A 23971-nucleotide genomic window follows, 5' to 3' on the forward strand; every position below is an offset into this window, starting at 1 on the left:
CACATGGAGTAGGGAGTGAGGACACTTCTCACCAAGCCTTCTGTCCTTCAGCCATGCCTGATCCAATCTAGCAAATGAGCAAAGGACACTTCACCTGCCCACTGCCAGGGATTTGGAGTCCGAATATGCTCTGCCTATAATTCCCGAATCCCTACAACAGCTTGATTGACACTAGGTTGACAGCAGTTGTCTGAACATCCAGGATATTAACGGTTAAACATAATATAGAATGAAGTGGCAAGTGCTTGGAATCAATGAACTTTCCAGTTTGCTAGTATTGGCTTTCTTTTCATAAATAAGAACAGAGGTTTTTTTAAACATGTTTTTTTTATTGAATTTCTTTTTCTCAACATCCAAATTGTCCAATTCTAAAAAGTGACAGCACAAAAAGATGTCCATCTTTGATTCTACAGCAGACACAAACATCTGACTCACATCTGACTGAGGCCTGAGTCTGCTCCGACCTGTGTCTATGCATTTGTATGTGTGTGTGTGTGTGTGTGTGTGTGTGTATATGTGTATGTGTATGCATGTGTGCATCTGGAGAGAGCCTCGTCTCAGGCAGGAATGACCTTTTCTGATATACATCCGTTTGCTAACCATAAACATATATTTTGTCACGTTATATTCATCCCATACATTGTGTGTGTCTTTAAGGCATCAGCCATTTTGTACCCTATGCACATAAACCGATATATACAAAAACAGAAGAGAACAAAATGACATTTGCTTCCCACGGTGACATCCATAGCTGTGATGGGACGGAGCGATAGCAAACTGTGGGCATGTATATTTCTTTCCATCATTAATAAATACAGTAGTAATTTTTTCAAAGATCCCACATCTGTTACAAAGGACAGATGTCGAAGCACCAAAAAGGTCTTCCAAAGGAGTCTACAGAGGCTGGGGAAAGCTAAACCTGACTCTCTGCACCATGAAGATGAAAAGGACGGACCACGCTAACAAAGGGGCGGGTGGGGGTGTGTGGAACACATAACAATGCGCATGGGTGTGTGTGTGTGTGTGTGTGTGTGTTTTTGCAGGGTATTCACGTGGAAGGAGGGTGCATTGGTGGCTTTAAGACATGACATGGCTTCACACCGAAGAGCTTTTGAGAGTGAGAGCCTTTTTTGTTTGATTCTGCACCTTTTTTTCCATACTTGTAACGAGTAAAAAGAACCCCAAGCATATTCACAGAAATGGCATTGAAAAAAAATGAAAAGAAAAAAAAACCTCTCCCTCAACTTCGCCCCTCTCCAACGGGGCTCTTTCTCTCGTTCTGTTAGACAGTGACGGCACGCGCACAAAAATCAAACACATTTCAACAAGATGATACAAATCATGCCGACGCACCCAAGAGCTGGGCGCACATTATCAGGCAAGCTAATGCTAACCGCCACTAATGCTATTGACACATCCCAAATTCCCAAGGCTACATCTTTACTTTTCAAACTTCAATATATTATTGTTTTTTTTATCGATAAAGAAACTACACAAGAAGCAGCATTCCACACACAAATAGTGAATAATATTAATACAATAATAATAATAATAATAATAATAATAATAATAAGTATTATAGCAATACATTTTAGTTTTCATCAGAATTGTTTTTTTTTTTTGGTGCATTTCTTTCAAGTTCTTGAGAATTTTGCAGGCTGAGTGAGGTCCCACTGGCAATGAGTTGGGGAGAGGATGACTAACTACATTCAGATACGGAATCTCTTTTCTCCTCTCACTCTCTCTCTCATCCCTATCCCCGTGTGTCCTCCATTTTACACACTGCCAAAACTAAGGGGAGGAACAGCAAATGAGGAGCCATTTCCTGTTCTACACTCTCAGGCACTCTAAAAGGGCCTCAACCCAGCAATGACTCTTCTTACTATAGCAGCATCACCTACTGCACCAAAACAAGGCTTCCCTTTTCACATTTTATAAACTTTTTTTCGCCCCAAGTCTCCGTTTTTCAACTATTTGCAATTTTTTTTGTTAGAGAGGACTTTTGTAATATATCCTTTGTGTACAAGAACAAAAAATAAAAATGTAGGAAACGTTCAATATCAACAAAACTGATCAAATGTTTTTTATTCTAAAGAGCACTGGGTTCTAGCTCTAGATGTACACAAATATTCCAAGTTTAAAACAGCTCTAATGCCAAACAGATTCACAATGCTGTGTGCAAAATAAGTTTCACATAAAAAACCTCACAACTGGAACAACAAACAAAACTACTGAGGCAATTCCTACTTAAATATTAATATATAAATATTCATATATATATATATATATGAATTTATTTTGATAGATATTTGTTTTTTTAAAGTATTTTTGATCAAATATAAATACTTTGATATATATATATATATATATCCTCTCTTTCTTTCTGTTAAACTATTTACATAAAAATGACTATCTTAGAAATAACAAACGAACAGTCTGGGCAGGACAGAAAGAGTGGTACTGCAGTGCAGTACTGTACAGCTTTTAGGACGGACACACACACACACACACACACACACAGTGACATTGAGCCTCAGCTACCGACAAAGTTAAGGACAAAGTTAAGTCAGCGGTCCCCTTTGTGTTGTTGGGTGACCTCTGGGTGAATTCTGTCGATTCCTGCATCCCCATGCATTTACTGTAAGCTATCACACCACATACAACCATCCACCCGACCATACATACACACACACACACACACACACACACACGTCCTCACCCACCATGATACTTTCGTTATTTTGACTGCTCCCTCTTCAGTCAGATGTGGAATGTGCTTTTAAGATTGCTTTAGTCTTTCCCTTCTCTTCCTCTATCCATTGGATAGATGACATGAAAAAAACACACACACACACACACACACACAAACGTCACTGTCTTTAGAAGGAGAGAAAGAGATGGAGCACCTTGATAAAAAAATGTTAAGCCCTATTCCAAATCCTCCCGCACCCCCTCCAAAAAATGCTCTTTTACAATCTCATGCTGCACACAGTTCTCAAAAAACAATATGCCTTCTCAACAGTGGGAGTGTGTGTAAAAGCACTGGGTTAGGCAACATTAAATATAATAAATGATGATAATTTGTTTGAAATCATGAAAAGAACCACTGATAAATCATAAAGAGGCTAAAACAGGCCTGCCATCTCTCAGCAGTTCAAAGTACACTTCAGCTGAACTGGGGATCCACCTCAAGAAAAACACCTGGTTGGTGGGTGTGTATTGCTGCAGCGCTGCTGCCATGGAAACACCAATCTAGTGGTTGAAGGAGGCGATGACATCACACTTGGTGCTTAGAGTCTATAAACTCTCATGGGAGAGAGGTGGGGGGGAAGGGGGCGAGGGACAGTGCAGGTAGATCATTTTTAAGACTAGCTAAAAACACTATGTCCCAGTGCATTACTACAATAGCTGCAGTCCCTTTGCAGAGACGAGAAAAAACAAAATAGGAGACGAAGAGTAAATTAAAAAAACAAAAAAACAACAACAACAACAACAACAACAACAACAAATGCACAGTTCTTGACCCAGACAAGGCCTTCCCGTACTCTATTTTTTTTAAGTGCAAAATCCCATCCTCTGATAGGTCAGCTGCGGGTCAGGTGACCCAGCCCTGTGTGTGCCGCACCTGCAGCTGAGGGACGATGGGATAGGACGTTGTGGGGTTTGCAGGGGTCAGCACAGGGGGGAGGGGGGGGGGGGGGGCGCGAGGATGGGAAGGCGGTCAGGAAGTTAGTGCTGGCTGAAGCCGAGAGGCTCAGATGTGGCCCCCACACACTGACAGGCAGACAGGCAGTGAGTGAAAGAAACGATCACATTCTCTGGCTGAGGTATGGTTTTTTTTGTTTGTTTGTTTGCATTTTTTTTGGTTTGTTTGTTTGTTTTTGACTGAAGCAGTTAAGAGGAGATGAGGTGACTGAGTGTGTGTGTGTGTGTGTGTGTGTGTATTGGGGAATAAAATGTGCAAATGAGAAAGCGAACAGAAATGAACAGCAACTGAAGCCCTGCATGTTAAGGACAGGTGGCAGGCGGTTGGCTATGGGAAGGGAGCGGAGAGATTCTTACAAGCTGACTGGCTGGGAAACAACACAGGAGTAGCTGAATCTTCAAAAACAACTCTGCTCTGACCAGGAGGAGCTAACTCCTAGCACTCAAGGCGTCTGGCTGGGACGGAGGTGATAAGGTCCCACACAAACACACGAGACTGATGGTGTGCTCTGGCTCTGATGGTGACGGGTGGCAGCGAGTTGTGCTAGGCATGTAGGCATGTGGGCAGGGCGGGGGCACCTTGGACTGATTGACAGGTTGTTGGCATTGGCAGCAGCTGTAAGGGCTGAGTGAAGCTGAGCGAGTGAAGTGCATGAGGCGGCGTACAGGAGTAGGGATCAGGCCTTTGGGGGGTAGGTGGGTGTGTGTGTGTGTGTGTGTGTGTGTGTGTGTGTGTGTGTGTGTGTGTGTGTGTGCGCAAATGGGCAGAGGAGATTTGGGGGGGGGGGGGGGGGGGCTGTAAGTGGGGGGCATCAGAGATGCTCTGACGCGCCCCTAAAGGCTGCCCAGCACAGGGCTCTTGGGGCTGTTCTCCTGAGGGGTTGCCAGGCGACGCAGGCTGGCGCTGGAGTAGCCCTCGTCGCTGCCGCTGCTGCGCCAGCTCGCCCGCTCGTCCCAGTCGCTCACGCTGGAGCTGCTCCACTCCAGGTCGCCCAGCAGGCAGTCAGTACCCTCCACATCCACGTCCACGTCCACGTCCACATCCACATCGAGCTCCTCTGTAACGCACACACAAAGGAGTTAACATACATGTACATCAACAAGCATTACCTTTCTATCAAGGAAACTCAAATATATTGCCATTATTATAACAAACACCACCTATTATGTGTGATTTTAGGACGTAATTTTAGTTCGATTGCATAGGCTTTGTGTCAATGGCTGATATCTTAAAGGCCAAATGTTGTTAATGCCTTTGTAACCTGTGCTAAGTTTACTCTATATACACTAAACTATGCTGGCAGCTTAAGTATTCCTAGAATTTTGAGCTGTTCTGATGAAATGCATACAGAAAAGTAGGCTAAAGGGCCAGACCAGACCAGGGTTTTTCACAACAGAAATGTAATCAACAGACCACTTGGGATTTCACATTTGTTATCCTTACAATAAAAAACTTAGACAAAAACAGAAATAAATCACAGGCAGCCGGTCATACTTAGGGAAGGAATTCAGTGCATGACAAACTCGGCTGACATAAAACGGGTAACATAACTATGTGGCCGTTCTCATTGTGGCCTTTGTGACACTATTTGAACAGGAATTAAAGGACTCAGAAACACGGCGTATGTCTCAGAAGTAGACAGACATGACAGAACGGCACAGTAAGTCAACACATAAATAACCAGTGCAGCCTTAAGAGCAACTCACAGTTTTTTCACTCCAAGAGTTTGACCTAGAACACTAGATGTCTGATAATATTCAAGAGGACAGTAGCACACGGCACTATTGTACTGCACTGCACTGGGATTAGCCTGTGTCAAGTTAAAGGTTAAACTCAGGGGGGGTGTGTCTGTGCGTATGTCTTTAGCCTTATCAGGGGCTCATTTGTCTGAGCTGACGACAATAATCACGCTGCCTAGCTGAACTATATCTCTGTGTGCCTTGTCTGATATGACAGAGCTGACAGGATGGTGCTGTCCATGTTCATGCAAATGAATGAATGCACATTTGTGTGTCCAGATGTATGTATGTGTGTGTATGCGTGTGTTTACCCTGGTCTCTTTTTCCTAAGGAAATGGTGGAGCCCACATTGCCTGTGTGTGTACCTTGGTAAGAGTCTGTTTTAAACAAACTGACAGCGGAGCTCATGCTGTCTATACATTAAGGTCTATGTGTATGTGTGTGTGTGTGTGTGTGTGTGTGTGTGTGTGTGTGTGTGCGCATTATGCATGTTTACGCTTGGTCTGTGTGATCCTTCCCTGTCTGAAGACCGTGGAGCCCTTGGTGTCTGTACATTTGTGTGTGTGTGTGTGTGTGTGTGTGTGTGTTTACCCTGTTCGGAGTCTGATTTGTCTGAGGACACAGTGGAGCCCGTGCTGTCCATGCGCGTGCGCTCCACCCCCAGCTGCTCCAGCCGGCGTCTCAGGTGCCGCTGTTCCCTCTGCAGGTGCTCGATGGCGTGCTGCGCCTTCCGCTCGCCCTCCTCCAACCGCTACACACACACACACACACACACACACACACACACGCACGCACACACAAATGTATATATGAAAGCAGAACACACCCACCCATGCAAGCACAAACAGGTATATGTGGTATATGTCTGATTCAGAAAATGACCATCAGAGGGATTGGGCTAAGGCTTTGAATAATGTCTAAAAGCAATCTCTGCAACACAAGCATACATCAGGTAAACAGACTTTTCCCACCCACTGACACGTACAGCTTTTTATTGCGGCCTTGATCTACAAACAGGCCGCTGACAGGCTCGTGCTTGTAAGCACACGCAATTTAACACACCTTTATGTGTTCCTTGGCCTTCATCAGCAGGCTGAGAGTGGTATGCCTGTTGGAGTCTGGTCCCAGGGGTACGAGTGATTTTAAGCGTTCCAAACACAGCCGTAAGTGTGCCCGCCTGAGACAGAAACAGATTAGCAGAGTTGAAATGAATACCCCAGACATACATAAAGACAGACAGACAAGCAGACAGGCCAACCACCACACACTCACAGACAACAGTATACCCTCATCATTTTCCTGTGACCAATTTATTCAGTTAAATGAGAGGTTCACGTCAGACGCTTCCACTCATTTTTGTTTCTATTTGTGGCACCACTCTATGGCTCTATGCTTCTACCTTTTATCTCTCTCTCTCTCTTTCTCTCTCTCTCTCTCTCTTCTCTCCTGTGCTCAGTGTCTCTCTCCGTCAGTGCTGTCTATGCTGACGGTTTTGGCAGCTGCTAGGGGTGTGGTGGGTGGCAGTAATCACATGACGCCTGTTATGCAACCGCCCCAAAGTACAGCACTGGGTCCACTGTATACGCACGGAGGCGGGGGGTCATAGCCTCTCGCTTTTAGTGCCTGCGAGCGTGTGTGCGTGCGCGTATGCGCCTGTGCGTGCGTATGTGTGTGCACTCCATGCAGAACAAACAGTAGTTTCGCTCTCTATATATGAATCACAACACTGAAGAGTGGCTCAGAGCAGTGTGTTTCGGGTGAGATTGAAAGCAACTTTCATGTGTCTTTGTATGCAAAAACTGTATGTGTCTTCTGAGGGAGTGTTCAGTATCGGTATGATTGGTATCAATTCACGTGAACGGTGAATTGATACCAGTCATGTGTGAAAATGCAGTTTTACTTGGGTGTGAATTGGCACTTGGCTGTTCTTGAGTTCAACCTTCTGCTGACTCTACACTATGGTCAGGTGACATGTCCAGCTCAAGGCCAGTCAAAATGACAGGACAGGAGCACAAGAGAGGAAAGGTGGCCCTCAACAGTAGAAATAAACGAAGGTGAGTGTGTGTGTGTGTGCGCATATGAAACTGCGTGAGAAAGCCAGACTGATGGATTTGAAAGTTGGCTGGCAGTAAAGATCAACAGACCTGAAGAATACAGTACACATAAACACACACAAACGCCATTCTCTGTCCCTTGTTCACTCCCTCTCCCTCCATCTCTCTTTCTCTCTCCACCCCCCCCCCTCTCTCACACACACACAAATTTGGTCACAGCCTCTTGTTCACAAACACGCACACACACACACACACACTACTGTCACGCACTCAATCCTGACCCTCATTCAAAGGCACGCAAACACACTCCAAGAGCAATGCAGCGAAGAGCAAGGGGTGAAGGTTTCCACCCCGTCCTCTCCTGTCTTGCTTTCCACTGGCCTGTCCAAAGGGCACCAGACAGGCTTTACATAACTTTACTGCTGACAACTTCACTGAACGGCTGATATAACAGGGCTTAGGAGCCTAGTGTTTGTTAAACACAGAAAAACTGCAGGCTGTCCCATCCGCCCACAGACACACGCGACTACAGTATGTCTGGCATACACAGATCAGAGACAGAATGAGAAGGGGGAGAGACAGACAGAGACAGAGAAAATGGGAGGGATGCGCCATTTAACATAGCAGTTGATTCTCTGCTCTGAGCTAAGATAAATGCTCTTAGCTAAGACAAAATGTTACCATACAGTAGACAACTCTTAACATATTCAGCCATACTGGGGGTATAATCGATTTGGGATGCCCATCATTGACCACTGAGATTTAACTACCTTTCAAACATTGGTGGCCATACCCTCAAGCTAACTTTGCAAAAGTTAGGCCACCACAACAGAACCGTGATCTGGACTATGGCTATACATTCGAGTGTAGGCTTCCCTTCATCACCTGCCCTCTGTCACTTTGACTTCTGGGTAATTGACTTGGCCCCTAGAATTGAGAGTAAGCCGGGCAATAAGGTGGTCCTTATTTTTCAACTTTTAAAAGTTCATGCTCTCACCCCACAAATGTGTTTGAATAAATAAAAAAAAACAATTGGGCAAATGTTTATCAATATTAATCAATATTTAGAGGTTGCTCAAGACCTTTGAAGTTTAACACATATTGTGCAATGTGCATATATTTGGGATTTTTCGCGTATTATGTGATACATTGTGCTAGCATGTATAATTGTTTAATAATATATGCTTATGACAGCAATGGACTTATTTGACCATGCAATAAATGACAATGTGTATTGATTATTGGTGACCACATGTGGTGGTTTTACCTACATCACCTAATGAATCTTAAAATGGGAATTCCATATTGTCCATGCAAATTTACAATGATGATTTGCTGATCTCATCTGCTGATTCCGGTATTTCCCAATAATATGGTGTTGTGAGCAATTTTCATAGCAACTCCTGTTTTAGTTGTGATATGTCTTTCAAAGCAAGAACACTTCAATGTGAATGAAGCACAGTAGACAATATACACTGAGACAATGGCTGAAGCAACAAGAAGCAAGTCCGCTATATGGTTACTCGGATCAGAAGAGACTGAAATAACTGGAACAAAGTTACCCTCCAAGAAGCAGGTTTCATGTGTGTTGTAATATCAATTTCAATTTTATTTCACTTATAGAGCGGCAAAACATTACTCGTGTGTCATGACGCTTTACAGAGTGTTAAACATTTAAAGAGAGCCCATGAGTAACAGGGGTGAGGAAAAACTCCCTAGAATTGAAGATACATATAGGAAGAAACCTCGAGCAGATCCACGACTCAAGGGCCAGACCCAAGGGTATCACATAAAACATTGAAAAAAAACTTCATGAAAGTGCAACAGCGGTGATAAAAGAAGTCTTGGTATTCTAGGACAAGGCTAGGATTCCCGTTCGTCCCCAACATCATGCCATAAAACAACTGGAAACACTTCAAGACAAATGGCAGAAGCCAAGAAAAATGCCAAGAGAACTTCCAAGACTCAGCAGTCCAATGTAGAGGCCTTTGTAGACCAGTTAGGAGACCTGTTTGATATTGCATTTCAGGATGCACTCATTCATCTCAAGAATCCAGAAGATAGAGACTTTCCTCTGGCCCAGAGTGAAAATGGACATCTCAGGTGTACAACTGTACAATATGATGATACTATACTATAGTAGAGTTCAACATTCTGTCATTACGTCATACAAGCATGACAAGTGATTTTGGTTTGTTTGTTTGTTTCTTTCTTTCTATGATTTTGATGTTGTTTACCACACTACCACAGTGCCTGTGTTATTAAACATAATATTGCATTTTACATTTTTTTTGTGTTCTTAAATGGTACAATTTCTGCAAAAATTAGCGATTCCGGAAATATTCAAAGGCCTTGAGCAACCTCTAGATATTGTGGGAACAATTCAAAATTTTGCACAGTGTGTTTTTATTGATATCCTAACACATTTAGGGGGTGAGTTAAACATTTCCAAAAATTTTATTTTACCCCATATAAGGACCACCCTACCGGGCAAGGTCTGCGGCCCTGGGGGGTTCTGGTTACAACCAACACCAACCTAGTCTGGTCTCTGGTGACTAAGGGCATCCAAGCAGACTGGGCTTTTCTTTTTTTTTCAGACCAAATATACATAATGCATTGAGTCGTTAGATAGGGCCTGGGGCTCATTGTGCTGCATCTAAAGCAAGCAGAGAATGTCTCAAATTCTGTCTGAAGTCCTTAGAATGTTCAAATCTCAGTCTAGCTGCTGCACGTGTGCAGTCCTTTTAGTCAATGCATGAAGCCCCACATCCTTGTTGGCCACATTCTGCACTAGTATTTGAATAAGCAGCTAGGTATGTGGCATTTGAGTTGAGGCTGAAACATGCAAGAGCGTAGATCTCCAGGGGCAGAACTAAGCACCTGTCCACAAGGCACTCAGGTGTAAAACTCTTTCCCTTAACACTGTGCACGGTTGGGCCATGGAAACGAATGTCTTAACCTTAACGTCTGCCGTGTTAATGAACCTGAGCCTCTATGCTCTTCAGGGGGACCCCTCATGGGGGACGAGTAAAGTAGAGCATGAAGGTCTGATATGCAATTACTAGAGGTGCATGAATATCAGTGGTCGATGCATTATTCACTGAACAATACTATTACATATTTATAAAAGTGGGGAATCAAGCTAGAGCCAAGTAGAAAGAGGACTGGCACACTATTAAGGCAGAAAAGTAGCACATGTAGTGATGTTTTGTAGAATCTTAATACACAGGCTGTACTGTAAAAGGCTGAAATAGCCTGCCAGGAGTGTATGCAGTTGAGGCTGAATGATTGTGACACAGCAGTGACCATCCACATTAACAGTGAAAGGGTAGGGAGTCTCTGATTGCTCAACTCAATCTGAATTAATATATCAACCAATTAAAAGTTTCAAATGGAACTGTACTAGTGAACATTTTCCAGAGTACAACTAGGTTAATTTTAATAACAGCTTTCGGTGGAGTTTAAATCATAATTTCAGCTCTATAAAATTGCCCATCACAGAAGGCAAAATTCCCGCATTTACATGTCATTTGGCAGCTGATAAAACAACTTCTATGCTCGTTTAGAAAGACATTTTGTGAGGATGTGCCAGCAAGTAAAATATATGGTGTTCCATTTATTTCTTATGCAGTGTAATCTCCTATAAGACAGTAAGTAAAAATGCATACACTCGGCACACATGCATTCATGATTATGTTAAAGGGGAAATCCAGCGATTTTTCACATAGATCTCCGTTTCTCCAGGTCACCGAGTACTGTCAATTTTAACCTAGCTCGAGCATATTCCTGAGCCACCATGTTCACGCCCCCGGAGTGTAGCGCTGTAGCTGCCTGGCTGCAACCACTTGAGCTTGGTAAAACCGATTGTTTTTGTTTTTTCGTCGGAAACCCTTTAAGTACTTTATGTTTCCCCTTTAAGGACTTTATGTTATTTACATGGTGAATCCTAAAGAACTATTTATTTGTTAAATTAAATAAATAAATGCATGGCTCCATATGTAACCTTCACCACACATAATATGGATGGCAACTTTTTAACAGTGCCAAAGAAAGCCATAACAGACAACTAGTCACTTGTAGTCATCTGCATAAAAATTCCATATTGGTGCATTTCATATTTAAACTATGCTCAAAATTGGGTGTATAGCAATTTATCATCACAGTCTTCTGAAATGCTCCGTGTCAAACAGCTGATGTACCGTGCATGCAAGAGTGTGTGCAATCCACCACTTTATTTGTGTGGGTTTGAGTTCAGGCCATTGTGTTTGTTTTGGTCTCCCACACACTCCATAGAGAGGGGTCTAAGATATGATGGGCGTTCAGGCAGGCAGGCAGACAGGCGGGCAGCAGCAGCAGATGGATAGGGGCAGGCATCACTGAGCCTTTTGATGGCTGGCAAAGGAAGATGACAGGAGGGCGGTGTGTAAAGCTAGCTGCCATGCATTGTTAGTATAAGTATAAGTATAAGTGTAAGTGTGTGTTTGTATGCTGTGCCTGTGTGAAAACTATCTGCACAAATACATGCAACTGTGTACATGTATCGACCCGGGTGTCCTGTACATTTGCACATGTGTGACAGTGTGTAGCCATGCATGTCTGTGTTTAAGTGGGTCTGTGTGTGTGTGTGTGGCACGGATGAACCTGTTTGCAAGGGCTGCAGACACACTCTGCCGTGCTGCTGCTAGCATGTATTATTCAGGCTGTCTGCTGGCTGAGCCCAGCTGAGCAGGGCTACACATGGGCCAAGAGAGGGAGGAGAGGAGAGGGACAGAGGAGAGAAGAGGAGAGGGACAGATGAGAGGAGAGGAAGAAAAGAGAAGTGGGAGAGGAGAAGAGAGGAGAGGAGTGAAGAGTAACAGAGGAGAAGAGAGGAGAAGAACAAAAGAGAGGTGGGAGAGGAGAAGAGAGAAGAGGAGTGGAGAGGAGAGGAACAGAGGAGAAGAAAAGAGGAGAGGAACAGAGGAGAGGTGGGAGAGGAGAGGAGTAAAGAGAGGAACAGGGCAGAGGTGGGAGAGGAGAGGAGTGAAGAGGAACAGAGGAGAGAGGAAAAGAGGAGAGAGGAACAGAGGAGAGGAAAGGGACAGAGGGGGGGGGGACAGCCCTGATCATTAGCGCTGCCACTGCCAGAAATGGAACACCTCGCTGCAAAAAACCCACCCTGTTACTGTCTCTGTTCACGCCAAGATACTCAGTTAATACTATCCTTCCTCGTCACCATCATCATTAATATCATTATTTACAAAGTGTGGCATTTACCTGTTACTTGTACACTCATTCCTCATAATAACTTACTCATCACAATTTGATGAATGCTTTTTTGATCATATTATTTTGGCTCAAGTAGAAGTGGCAGAGAGATGAGGCAGCAAAACTGTTGTTTTACAAAATATTCATTAACTTTTCATTCAGCCCGAATCAACCCTTTACACACCAGGAAATACAATCCATACCACAGTTTTTAATGATGTCATAGCCTCACTAGAGTGGACACAGGAAAAGATATGTAGTCTAACGAGACAAGCAGACACACACACACACACATGTGGCTGTGTCCTACCTGTTCTTCTCCATCTCATTATGTGTCGATCTGTGGGGAGAGAGAGGGAGAGGGAAGGAGAGAGAGCAGAGGTTAGAATCTCACTAAGGTGAATGAATCAGAGCCTAGCGCCATGCTAGAGATTAATTCAGATACACTCACACTCCCCCCCCCCCCCCCCCTCCCCCTCCGGTTCTTCAGTGGACTGCAGGATGAGTGAAGAGGTAACAAAGTACAACATGTATCTGTGTGTACATGTATGTGTATTACAGACTGCTCTAACAAACGTGTGTGTGTGAGCGTGTGTGTGTGTGTGTCCATGTGTGGGAGTTCAGACAGAAGAGACCTGCAGTTTAGAGAGATATAGAGAGTAAGAGTGTCTGTGTGTGTGTGTGTGTGTGTGTGTGTGTGTGTGTGTACTGAGGGCAGTTGGAGCTGGGATGTGAGTGTGTGGGAGTGGAGACGGAGGAGGCTCAGCGTGGAGCGAGAGAGCGTTAAATGAGCGAGGCGCACAGAGACGGTCGGTCAGGGGTATTTTTAAGAAGAAATGAAGAGAGCACTCAGCCATGCCTGCAAACACACACTCACATCTCACTCTCTTTCTCCCTCTATCTCTCTCACACACACACACACACACACTCTTCGCAATCTCCTTTTTATACATGCCACCCCATTACACACACAAAATGTTTATTTGCAGTTCGATTGAAGCTTATTGTCACGTTACAAAGTTTACACCCCATGCTAAAGTTAACTAAAAAGAGGAATAAAAAAACAGATCTTTTGGAAATTGAATAAATAAATAAATGTTCTTCCTAAAAATACAGGGGCATAAGTATACACACCCTTATGTTAAATTCCCATAGCAGGCAGATTTTTATTTTTAAAGGCCAGTTATCTCATGGATCCAGGATACTATGCATCCTGACAAAGTTCCCTTGGCCTTTGGAATTAAAATAGCCCCACATCATCACACCCTTCACCATATCTCACGATTGGCATGGGGTACCTTCCATAAGATCCTCAATCCCAATCAAACCAGCTATAGGGCTAACTGAAATAAAACCATGCATGGGTGTGTATACTTATGCCCCCTGTATTTTAAGGAAAAACATTTATTTATTTAAGATACATTATTCATTTCACAAAGAAAATTGGTGTCCTTGGCTTAAAGGATAGATTTTTCCTATTTTTTAAAATTAAGGCATTAAGATCAATTTCCAAAAGATGATTTTTTATTCCTCTTTTTAGTCAACTTTAGCATGGGTTTGTAAACCTATTCTCACAACTGTAAATAAAATATTATTCAATAGCAGTGTCATGGTTTACGTGCTAATAAGCAGTCTGACTGGGGGCTCTAAAAATAAAACAGGATGACATTCAAGTAGATGGCTACAGCCGTAGTAGGTACTAGTCTGTATTTGAAAATGGAAACATCTGAATTCTAAACATCCCTTACAACATCTACGCATTGTTGATGTCATCCCTCATATGCATATGAACATGATAGATAGATAGATAGATACTTTATTGATCCCCATTGATCCCACATGTACTGTATGTATACTGTGCGTTATCTCCATATCATATACATTCACTCACTTTCTCTCTTTACAGCTCCCTTTTATGCACACATGGACTTTCTATACCTTCCTTCTCTGTTTCACACACAAATATATGCACACAGAGACCCAGGGGGTAAACTTAGCAACAGTAACTAAAAACACAGGACCGAGATGGCTTGGCTACAAGATAGCTGTGAGGCACGTAGTAGGACTACGACTATGCCTGCCTGGCCACCACCCCAGAATGAATACGGCCCTCAGACTGAGGTGTGTGTGTGTGTGGGGGGGGACATATATGGTTTGAATCCTCCACAATAAAGAGTGAGTCTCTTCACTCTCTCAACTTTACATACTCTCTCTACTTTACATCGGTAGACATCACATCACTGCAGCAAGGAAAAGAACTGCGTGGCAAGCGTCCAAGAGACCCCCACACCTCCAGACCCGGACACCCTCTCTCTCGCTCCAGCCTGTCCAGTGACCCCCCCACTCCAAAAATACCCGATCTCTGCGCTCTACTACTGGACTCGTGTCGAGTCCGCTCTCAGATAAATCACCCTGGCCCCACGGACGGGGGGGCAACATGCCCCCATAGGCACCCAGCACAGAGGCCAGTGGGCCTGGCTTACTGGTTCAGCAGTGGCAACATGGAGGTAAATATGCATGGGGGGGGGGAGGTGAGCAACAGGTTTGCCATGTGGCTGAGGAATGCAAAGAGAGGCAGAGGGGCCCCATCCAGTCCGTGGTCTCCTGCTCGGGTTGGGTAAGCGTGTGTCTCCAACCGGAGACATACTGTACTGTAGATAGAAAGAATTTCCCCTTGAGGATCAATAAAGTATCTATCTATCTATCTATCTATCTATCTATCTATCTATCTATCTATCTATCTGTAGAAGGGGAGGGGACGGGGACAGCAGTGACAACAGGCCAGATGACTACCATGTTCACTGCAGGACCACTGCTCCCCACCCTATTTGGCTCTTACACACAGCTGCGTGAGTTGCGTTGCTGGAGACACATCCCATTCACTTTACATGGGCTCACGTCATCCGTTGCCGAACTGAATTGTGGGTCTGTTGCGTCGCGTTTCTCCCGTCGCTCGCGTTGAGAAGTTCAGCTGTTGCTGCACCGACAGACGGCACCGGCCAATCAAGCCAATCGACGGCTGGCACCAACCAATCAAATTACGGTTAGACTTCAAGTCATTTGCATAGCTACCGTCGGGAACACCCACTGGCATGCGTTGACGCATCAACAGTAGGTCACAATGATAAGCATTATACAAAAATAAAGAAAACCTTTTTTTTTTCCACGATCTTGTACCTTATCATTTTTATGTTATATTTTATGCACTGTATCATGCTCTAAGTAATTTACTCGAGATTAACTCTGGCTTAACACAAGCTAGTTTAGACGTGCTGTGGTATACAAGGAATAACTAGCCTGATTTGGATTGCCCAATGAAGGGTTGGAGGAAGATCAGCTAACCCTGGACTTTACTTTGAGAGAGGTGTAAAGGAGAGTCCGTTACCTCTGAAGTCAGTTCAAGTTCAGGGTTTTGATTTACTACTCTCAAAGTGTATGTACATGCAACTTGCAGTGAAATGCTTGCCTACCGGACAGGCTAGACAGACTGCAAGTGTTTACAAGGCTGTGTGTGTACATAATGCACAGATAGGGGATAGGTATTTTGCAACAACTATCCAAATCTATAGAGTATGAGGATGTGCATATTATGTTCTAACTTATCACTACAACATATACAGCGGGGAAAATAAGTATTGAACACATCAACATTTTTTTCAGTAAGTATACTTCCAATGAGGCTATTTGCATGAAATTTTCACCAGACATTACTATTAATAATAGTAATCCACCCATATAAAAAAATCCAAACATTAAAATCCATAGGTAGAGTTATGTGTAATAAAGTGGAATGACACAGGAAAAAAGTATTGAACACGCCTGCTGAAATTTCTTAAATACTTTGTGGAAAAGCCTTTATTCATAATGACCATTTCAAGGCATTTCCTGTATGACGAAAACTAATCAGTCACAGTATTCTGGCTAATTTTGGCCCATTCTTATAAACAGATAGTCCTTTAATATTGAAGATTCCAGGGGTCCCTCTTGTGAATCCAGATCTTTAGTTAACGCCCAAAACTGTTCAATTGAATTGAAGTCAGGGCCTAGATTTCCTTTCTCTGAAACCAATTGAGTTTCCTTTGCTGAATGGTTTGGATCATTGTCCTGCTGGAAGGTCTAGCCATGTCTCATCCTCATCATCCTGGTGGATGTAAAGATTCTCCCGGAACAAAATGACTCTATTCATCATTCCTTCAACTGATGAAGTCTGCTAGTACCATGAGATAAAAGCAGCCCACACCATGATGCCACAACCTCCAAACCTCATTGTTGGTATGGTATTTTTAGGGTGATGCACAGTGCCATTTCTCCTCCAAATATGGTGTGTATGTAGACATCCGATGTAGACATCCGAAAAGTTCAATTTTGCTCTCACCAGACCAGAATACATTCTCTCAGTATTTCATAGGATTGTCCAAATGTTGTGTAGCAAACTTTCAACGAGGTTTGACATGTTTCTTTTCAGCAATAGAGTCATGCGGGATGAGCGTGCATAGAGGCCATGGCGGTGGAATGTATTACCTATGTATTTTCTCTGTAACAATTGTACCTGCTGCCTCCAAGTCTTTCTGGAGCTTTCTCTGAGTGGTCCTTGGATCTTGGGCTACTCTACTGACTATCCTTCTGACTTCCTGATCAGAAATCCTGCAAGGAGATCCTGTGCATGGCCAGTTGATGATGCAGTGATGTTCCTTCCACTTGCAGATAATGGCTCCAATACTGCTTGCTGGATGATTCAGAAGTTTTGAAGTGCATCTGTAACCAGTTCCATTGATAGGTTTTGCAACAATAAGGTTGCAAAGGTCTTGGAAGGGCTCTTTGCTTTTACCCATCATGAAATGTTTCTTGTGTGACACCTTGGTAACAAAAAAACTTGTTATAGCCCACCAGTATGTACTAATCCAGCTTATATCAATTTGCACAGATAGGAGGGATAATTTCTCTAATTACTGATAAATTCCAGTTCGTTCGTTGCCATTCCTTGACTTTGTTTACTGCTTTTTCTTAGCGTGTTCAATACTTTTTCCCTGTGCCATTCCACTTTTTTACTCATAACTCTACTTTTAGACATTGATGTTTGGATTTTTATATATGTGTGGATTACCTAAGTTAATACTAATGTCCGGTGAAAAATTCACTGGAAGTATACTTACTGAAAAAAATGTTGACGTGTTCAATTTGCCCCGCTGTAATGTCATTTGTTCTGCTGTGCCTGTGAATTCTAGTGGTAGATCAAGGTACTGCAGAGTTAAATGGAATTAAATGGCTTGTGTGCGTTGATCAGGGGTCATTTTTGGGGTCCTTGGCTACATCCTTACTTAGGATCCATTTGACCTGGGGGGAGAAGCTCCACCGAGAGTGATGAGCAATCTTGTGCTTGTGTGCAGAGCAGTGTCTGTTTAATCCTGTCAGTTAGATTCGTAGGTATTGGAAACAGCCCACTCCCTTCACAGGAATACCCTCTAAATAAACAACATCCTGAAATTCCGATCACCATTGGGGACAATGCCTTCCACAGCGGCATGGTAAGCAACTCTGAGAGTAGAAATGGTCGTATTAGCTTGCCACACAGTCATGTGTGTACAGAGATTAAAGGAGGAAGGAGTCTCAGGATGCAGCCCTGGGGAACGCCTGAAGGCGAGAGCTGATGATGCGTATCAGCCATCACCACCAGAAGTCTGCAAGTCAACGTAGTCATCTTCAATTCTCACCTTTCTATGCTGCTCTGTAATATTAGCATGGGGTTGGGAAAGCTATAATGTGTGTAAATACACTGACAAAATCTGAGATCTTGGTTGGTCAGGGGAGTACAGTCCCTCAGACCTGGTTGCCATTTTACTGGTCCAGACAGTGCATGATATGCCCAAGTCATTTTTCATGGAGGATCATCTTCTTCAACACACCATTTTGAACTGGAGCTCTACGCAGTGGGGGATTTTAAAACAAGTAGTCTTTGCATATCTAGTGTGACGGCAACAACATTTTTATTCATATAAGATCTTACATCTTTCAATGTGTCAACAACAAAGAACTGAGTGTACGACACCTGAATACAATAACTGAACAGGAAAGCCAGGATTAAATAAAACAGCTGGTCTGTAGCATTGAAAAAAAATCAGCTCAATATTTCATTCGTGCCATACAAGTACATTTTGTACAAAGTGTGTCTGCCATGTGGATCAATATCACACATCACTTCCTAGTTTCTGTGATGTATATTTTATGTTATTGCTAGCTGCCAATACCTCGGCCATAGTCATTTCTGCAAAGTAAGAAATTAGACAGTTTTATTTTTACTGGACTACGTGGACAGGGTAATGAGATCTTTCACATAGAACAGTCATGTTGCATAGTATTCATTCTTATTTAGGCTATACCTACAGCTTTAGCCCAATCAGCACTCTCAGTACAGATGTGTATTGGATTCCTACAGTTAAATGGGATTTTATGAGACCCTCTTTGAGTGCATGCCTGAATGTACAGGCTAGAAGAGAGGGAAATAGAGGAGGAGGAGGAGGAGGACCTCATCTCAATAATGAAGAAGCTGGAGCGTTGGTGGCTGCCTGGGTCTGCCGGTGGAGTGCAGAAGAGAGGGGGAGGGGACTGGGAAAGCACTACAACTAACACATATCCCGATTCCCTTCCCCCATCCAGCCACAGGGAGACAAAACCAGCTAGGACTGCAGGCTCTAATACAGCAGCTACCAGTAACCTGTCTTCCATTGGGGCTGCCCTACATATGACAAAGGTCTACAAACAAAATGCTGGGGAACAGATCCCCCAATTACAAGAAAGTCCATCATAGGCCAACCATGCAAAACGGAGATCAACCTACTGGTTAAGTTTGTGGGCCAAAAAACAGTGCTAATGAACGTTTTGATAAAATACAATATCTGGCTACAATTTTTTCAACATACAACAACATGAAGAAATGACTATACTGTAATCCTTAGAGGGTTAGATTTTGGCATTACACTTAAGCTTTACTAGGCTAACGCCACATTCATCTTGAGGAGAGCTGCCATTAGAAGGAGAACTGGTGGTTTGTCACTCTATCCATGGGATGCTGGCCAGAATGCTGATAATTACAAACCTGGACAGAGCTGGGGTCTGCAACACATGCAGAGTATTACTGGAAAGACAGCGAAGCACACGCAACCTCAACTTGAGCCAGTTAAGGCCCTTTACTAAAGGTCAGAAACAAAGTCCCAAACATATCTGAGAACTCCCAAAGAAAAAACTGGGCACAATCTCATAAAGAGCAAGAACGACTTCACTGAGCGACCCAAACTGGATATGTTCAAAAGACAGAGGAGGGTACCTTGCATACTGCCCAGACATAAATAGGGTCGACCCCTCCTTCACCCTGGTTTAGGTTTAATATCCAGTTATCTAGAGTTACAGGGCACAGAGACACCCTGACACAGATTATGATGGTGGCTGCTTTCACCACTAGGTATCTTCCTAATCTGGATAACAGCCGACAACACTGTCCTTTGAGGCACATACACTCTCAAGAGGCCTTCACTCTGGCAATAAGCTCTCTGAAGTCATCTTGACACTTTGGGTTTGCGATACTTTTCTTGCCAATACTATTTTTTCTGTAGCAGGGATAGTGACTCACTGTAACTCACTCAGTAAAATTGATAGTATTATATGAATACAGTTATTTTCAGCTGTGCTTATTCACACATGAAACCTGATAACTTTTACTAAGTACAAGCTTTTTGGGGTACTGCGCATTCAAGCAGACCAGTAAACACAGAAAATCAAGCCCATGGAGGGTGCCACACTGCCTGCACAGATCCACCATTACAGAATACTTGTGAGAAAGGACACTGCGCTTAAACCATGCATTGCACAAACAAAGTGCGGTGCATATCCGGCACATAGGTGTTGCCCAGCTGAACCTCTCATCTTCGGAATGTTGTATGATATTCTGTCACTGTAGTGTGCTGAGGGGGGAGGAGGAGAATTTCCAAAGAAACCCCCAGCTTGTCATTGCATAATTAGGTCAAAGTACCTGCTGCTGTTGTTTTTCTTGCTTTTATTTTTCCTCTTTAGATTGTCCCTGTCTTTGTTGCTGGTGAAGGGTAACATAGAGGCATAGCCATGTTCTGCTTCTGCAAAGGAAAACAGCAGGGTGGAAAGCAGCATTAGACTCTGATGGCTTTGCATTGTGCACTGAACACATGAACTCTACATGCAATTCGAATACAATTATACTCAAAGGTTCACTCTTGCTAGATACATATAATAACACGTTTTAAGGGAATATATGGTTCACGAGTCAATGATGTCATATGAACTGGAGTAAACCCGCTAGCCAGCCAAACCACAACAGATTGAGGGGAGGGGGATGCGCTAGTCTCGTCCAGGAAAAAATAAACAGAGGTTGCAACAGGATTTGAATATGAATAACTAAGAAAAGCATTACACATCCATCTTTCTCTATTGTACTTATTGCAAGAGCATCACTCATGAATTGGAAAAAGATTTGAAAGCTGAGCAAAACAACATGTTAGAATCCCCTGCAGAAAAACACGGTTGATGGTGGATGTAATGCTGGTAGCCTCTCTGCTCAGGGGGGTGTATTCTAAACATTGTTATTACTACTTGCTAAAGCTTGATGGTTTTAAGGGTTTGAAACAGAAAAAAGTGCAGGACAGTCTAACATTAATCTTCTTTTGAGTGACACGAGTCGTTTCATGGCTGGCAGACATACAGTTTATCTGAGCTGTTCGGTCCATAATTTTGAGATCAACATGAGCAATAATCAAACACACAACATGCAAAATGTATGTAAGTTACTGTACCTCTCTCTCTGCGATCAAGATATTCTGCAGCTTCGATCAACATCTGCACCATTCCAATCGCCGCCATTTTCAACAATAACACCGATAAAATGACAATCCGGGTCAGAATTGAGAAAACAACTGTGCTTTTTCGCCACTCTGTTTCCGCTTAGAGGGGATTACAAATACAATGTTTTCTATTATTTCTGCCACACAGTGACAAGTGATAGATATGTAAGCTTCGAGATACAGTCTCAAGCCTACCAAGCAGGGTTTTCAATGTGTTGCTTCAGCTTATAAGGAAAACAGCACGGTCAAATTAAGTAGCTAATAACAAGCTAGCTGATTCGCTTCCCTAGGAGCTTCTGCTGGTTTGAAGTGATTGCTGCGGGAATGCCCTTTTTAACTGAACAAATTCCCATTCAACTATTATTCCTAACAGTGTTACCAAGACCTAACCACTGCACTACAATGTTAGCTCTTTAAGTGGAAATTTGGCGATTTGGAAGATAAAAAAGACGACGACAAGCTTATGTGCCTGGAAAAAAGGAAATGTTCATATCCAAGTTAAATCTATTTTGAATATTTGTTCCAAAGTAACTTCCTTGAAGTAGTTTTAGTAGTCTTTGCTCACTAACGTTAGACTTAAACCGTTTCAACTGATATAAGCTGGCTCTTCTCAGCTAGGTAGCCTAGGTGAACTGTCAAATGAGTAACGTTAGCTAGTGACAGAGAGCTAGCAGCAACCTATTGCCAGGTTCCTTCGACTGAGTGGTTAGCAGGCTAGCCGGCTAGGTAGCCAATCACTCAGGCAGTTCAGTAAACAAGATATTCTCAGGCAGAAACGGCTGGTAACCTATAAATTGTTCTGCTCGTGTACTCAGACTTTTTGTCCATAAAATAAAAGTAAAACGATTACCGAAGACTGCTAGGATAGCGAGGCAATGTTAGCTGTCTCTGGAATATCAAATGATTCCAGCTAATGTACGCGATAATTTTCGCAGTGTTGATGACAACCAGTCAGCTGAAGTTTAAACAGATCTATTTAGCTTTATACTATTTATGTTACCAGCTTTTACAGTTATGTATTGGACGTTACCTAAAAATCGGTCGCAGACGCGTAGCTAGTTAGTTACCGTTAGCTAGCTGGTAGAATGGTGAAAATAAAATTCGTTTCTTTTTGTCATTTCAGGAGGAAAACTCTAACGTTAACTTGAAGCTAACTAGCTATCCTGGCTGGTATAAAATCGCATGCAAGACTTCGAACGTGTTACATTCTTTTTGGTCTCGAGCTGCACAGGCGACCTGCAACCAAGCAAGCGGTTTGTTTATCAAAAAATGGTAAGCTTCTCAACAGACTGCCTACACTGTCGACCGGTTGCAGAAATGCAAGCGAGAAATTTACACCTTTCAATGGGCTATGTGGAGTGAACTACGATTGGTGCAGTGACAGTCAGACGCTTCGCAATTGGCCAAATATACAGTCAGTTTCTCTTATTATGTTGGAGAAGTGGCCCAATCGGTGTCGTACAAATGGGAAACTACTTCTACTTGTCATGTTCATGAGAGGAATAACACGATTGACTCGAAGCTGAGGAGCAATCGAATTAGTCAGACTGAAATAACGACCCAAATCCTCACAATTATTGAAATTATTTTATCAATTTATTTAACTTTGAAGTAGTTTGATTAAGGTGAGACCTCATTGTATACCACCAGGGATTGGCTAATAAAAGCAACACCCAAAGTTTTCTAGGACCACGCCCCCTTCAATGTTCTTCTGTTTGTCCCTACACTTTTTGTGCTCAGCGGCAGGTCAAATTCGCATGCTGTGTGTATTCCTTTACGCATGAAATTATACCCAATTATAAAGAGTAGTCCAGAACTGGTGTCCATCAGGCCTACATACGTTGATGATGCTGCAGGTTTTTATTTCCACCCAACAAGTGCAAACCCCAATCTTTACAATTTACCTGTTCTCAGTGTGCCCCTGTCTGCATTAGGTGTGCTGGCTGGTTGATAATGATTCTGTTAAGCTCACTGGTCTGCTGAAAAATCTAATTGTACCAAGTACATCAATATCATGATATATGATATTATGTATAATTTGAGCAGTGTTAGGTTCGTGGCTTCAAATGTTTTCTTTTCAAGAGGTCTAAGTCGCATTACTGAACTTAGCCTATTAAACCAAACAATAATGTGTTGGATCAGGGGAAAGTGGTTGATGGAAGTATTATAACAGGTTAACATATAAGAGGTAGCATTGTCTTTTTCTGAAGATATTGTATTATTCTTACTTCATAAACCTCACAAAAGTTTTGAAGTATTAGAATGCAGCATGTTAAGGTTAGGAAAGTATTGATGTAAAGTGTTTAGTTTTGATGCAAAGCAAACATTTTAAGGGTAAAATAATGGGCTGCAAACAAAATA

General features: G+C 42.9%; 2 protein-coding genes across 5 annotated transcripts in view; both read right to left on the minus strand.

The window, feature by feature from the left end:
• Window positions 1-308: 308 nt before the first annotated feature.
• mxd1 (MAX dimerization protein 1) lies at window positions 309-22912 on the minus strand. 4 transcript variants are annotated; one of them, XM_042099712.1, is made up of 7 exons: window positions 22678-22912; window positions 21563-21709; window positions 20770-20869; window positions 13057-13086; window positions 6508-6622; window positions 6037-6196; window positions 309-4763 (listed from the first exon to the last, which is right to left on the minus strand). In XM_042099712.1, exons 2-7 carry the CDS (start codon window positions 21627-21629, stop codon window positions 4540-4542), a joined length of 696 nt encoding a protein of 231 aa, XP_041955646.1. In that variant the 5' UTR covers window positions 21630-21709; window positions 22678-22912; the 3' UTR covers window positions 309-4539. The 4 variants fall into 4 exon arrangements, with proteins under 4 accessions (XP_041955646.1, XP_041955644.1, XP_041955645.1 ...); XM_042099710.1 differs by having other exon boundaries at window positions 22641-22912; XM_042099711.1 differs by having other exon boundaries at window positions 21806-22912.
• Window positions 13407-23971, minus strand: part of add2 (adducin 2 (beta)) — a 37697-nt gene continuing 27132 nt past the window's right edge. Inside the window, exon 16 of the transcript XR_006033406.1 lies at window positions 13407-13451. The gene's annotated coding sequence lies outside the window, so the exon portion shown is untranslated. The remainder of the gene's footprint in view (window positions 13452-23971) is intronic.

This window comes from Alosa sapidissima, chromosome 8, assembly GCF_018492685.1.
Source record: "Alosa sapidissima isolate fAloSap1 chromosome 8, fAloSap1.pri, whole genome shotgun sequence".
Taxonomy (NCBI): domain Eukaryota; kingdom Metazoa; phylum Chordata; class Actinopteri; order Clupeiformes; family Clupeidae; genus Alosa; species Alosa sapidissima.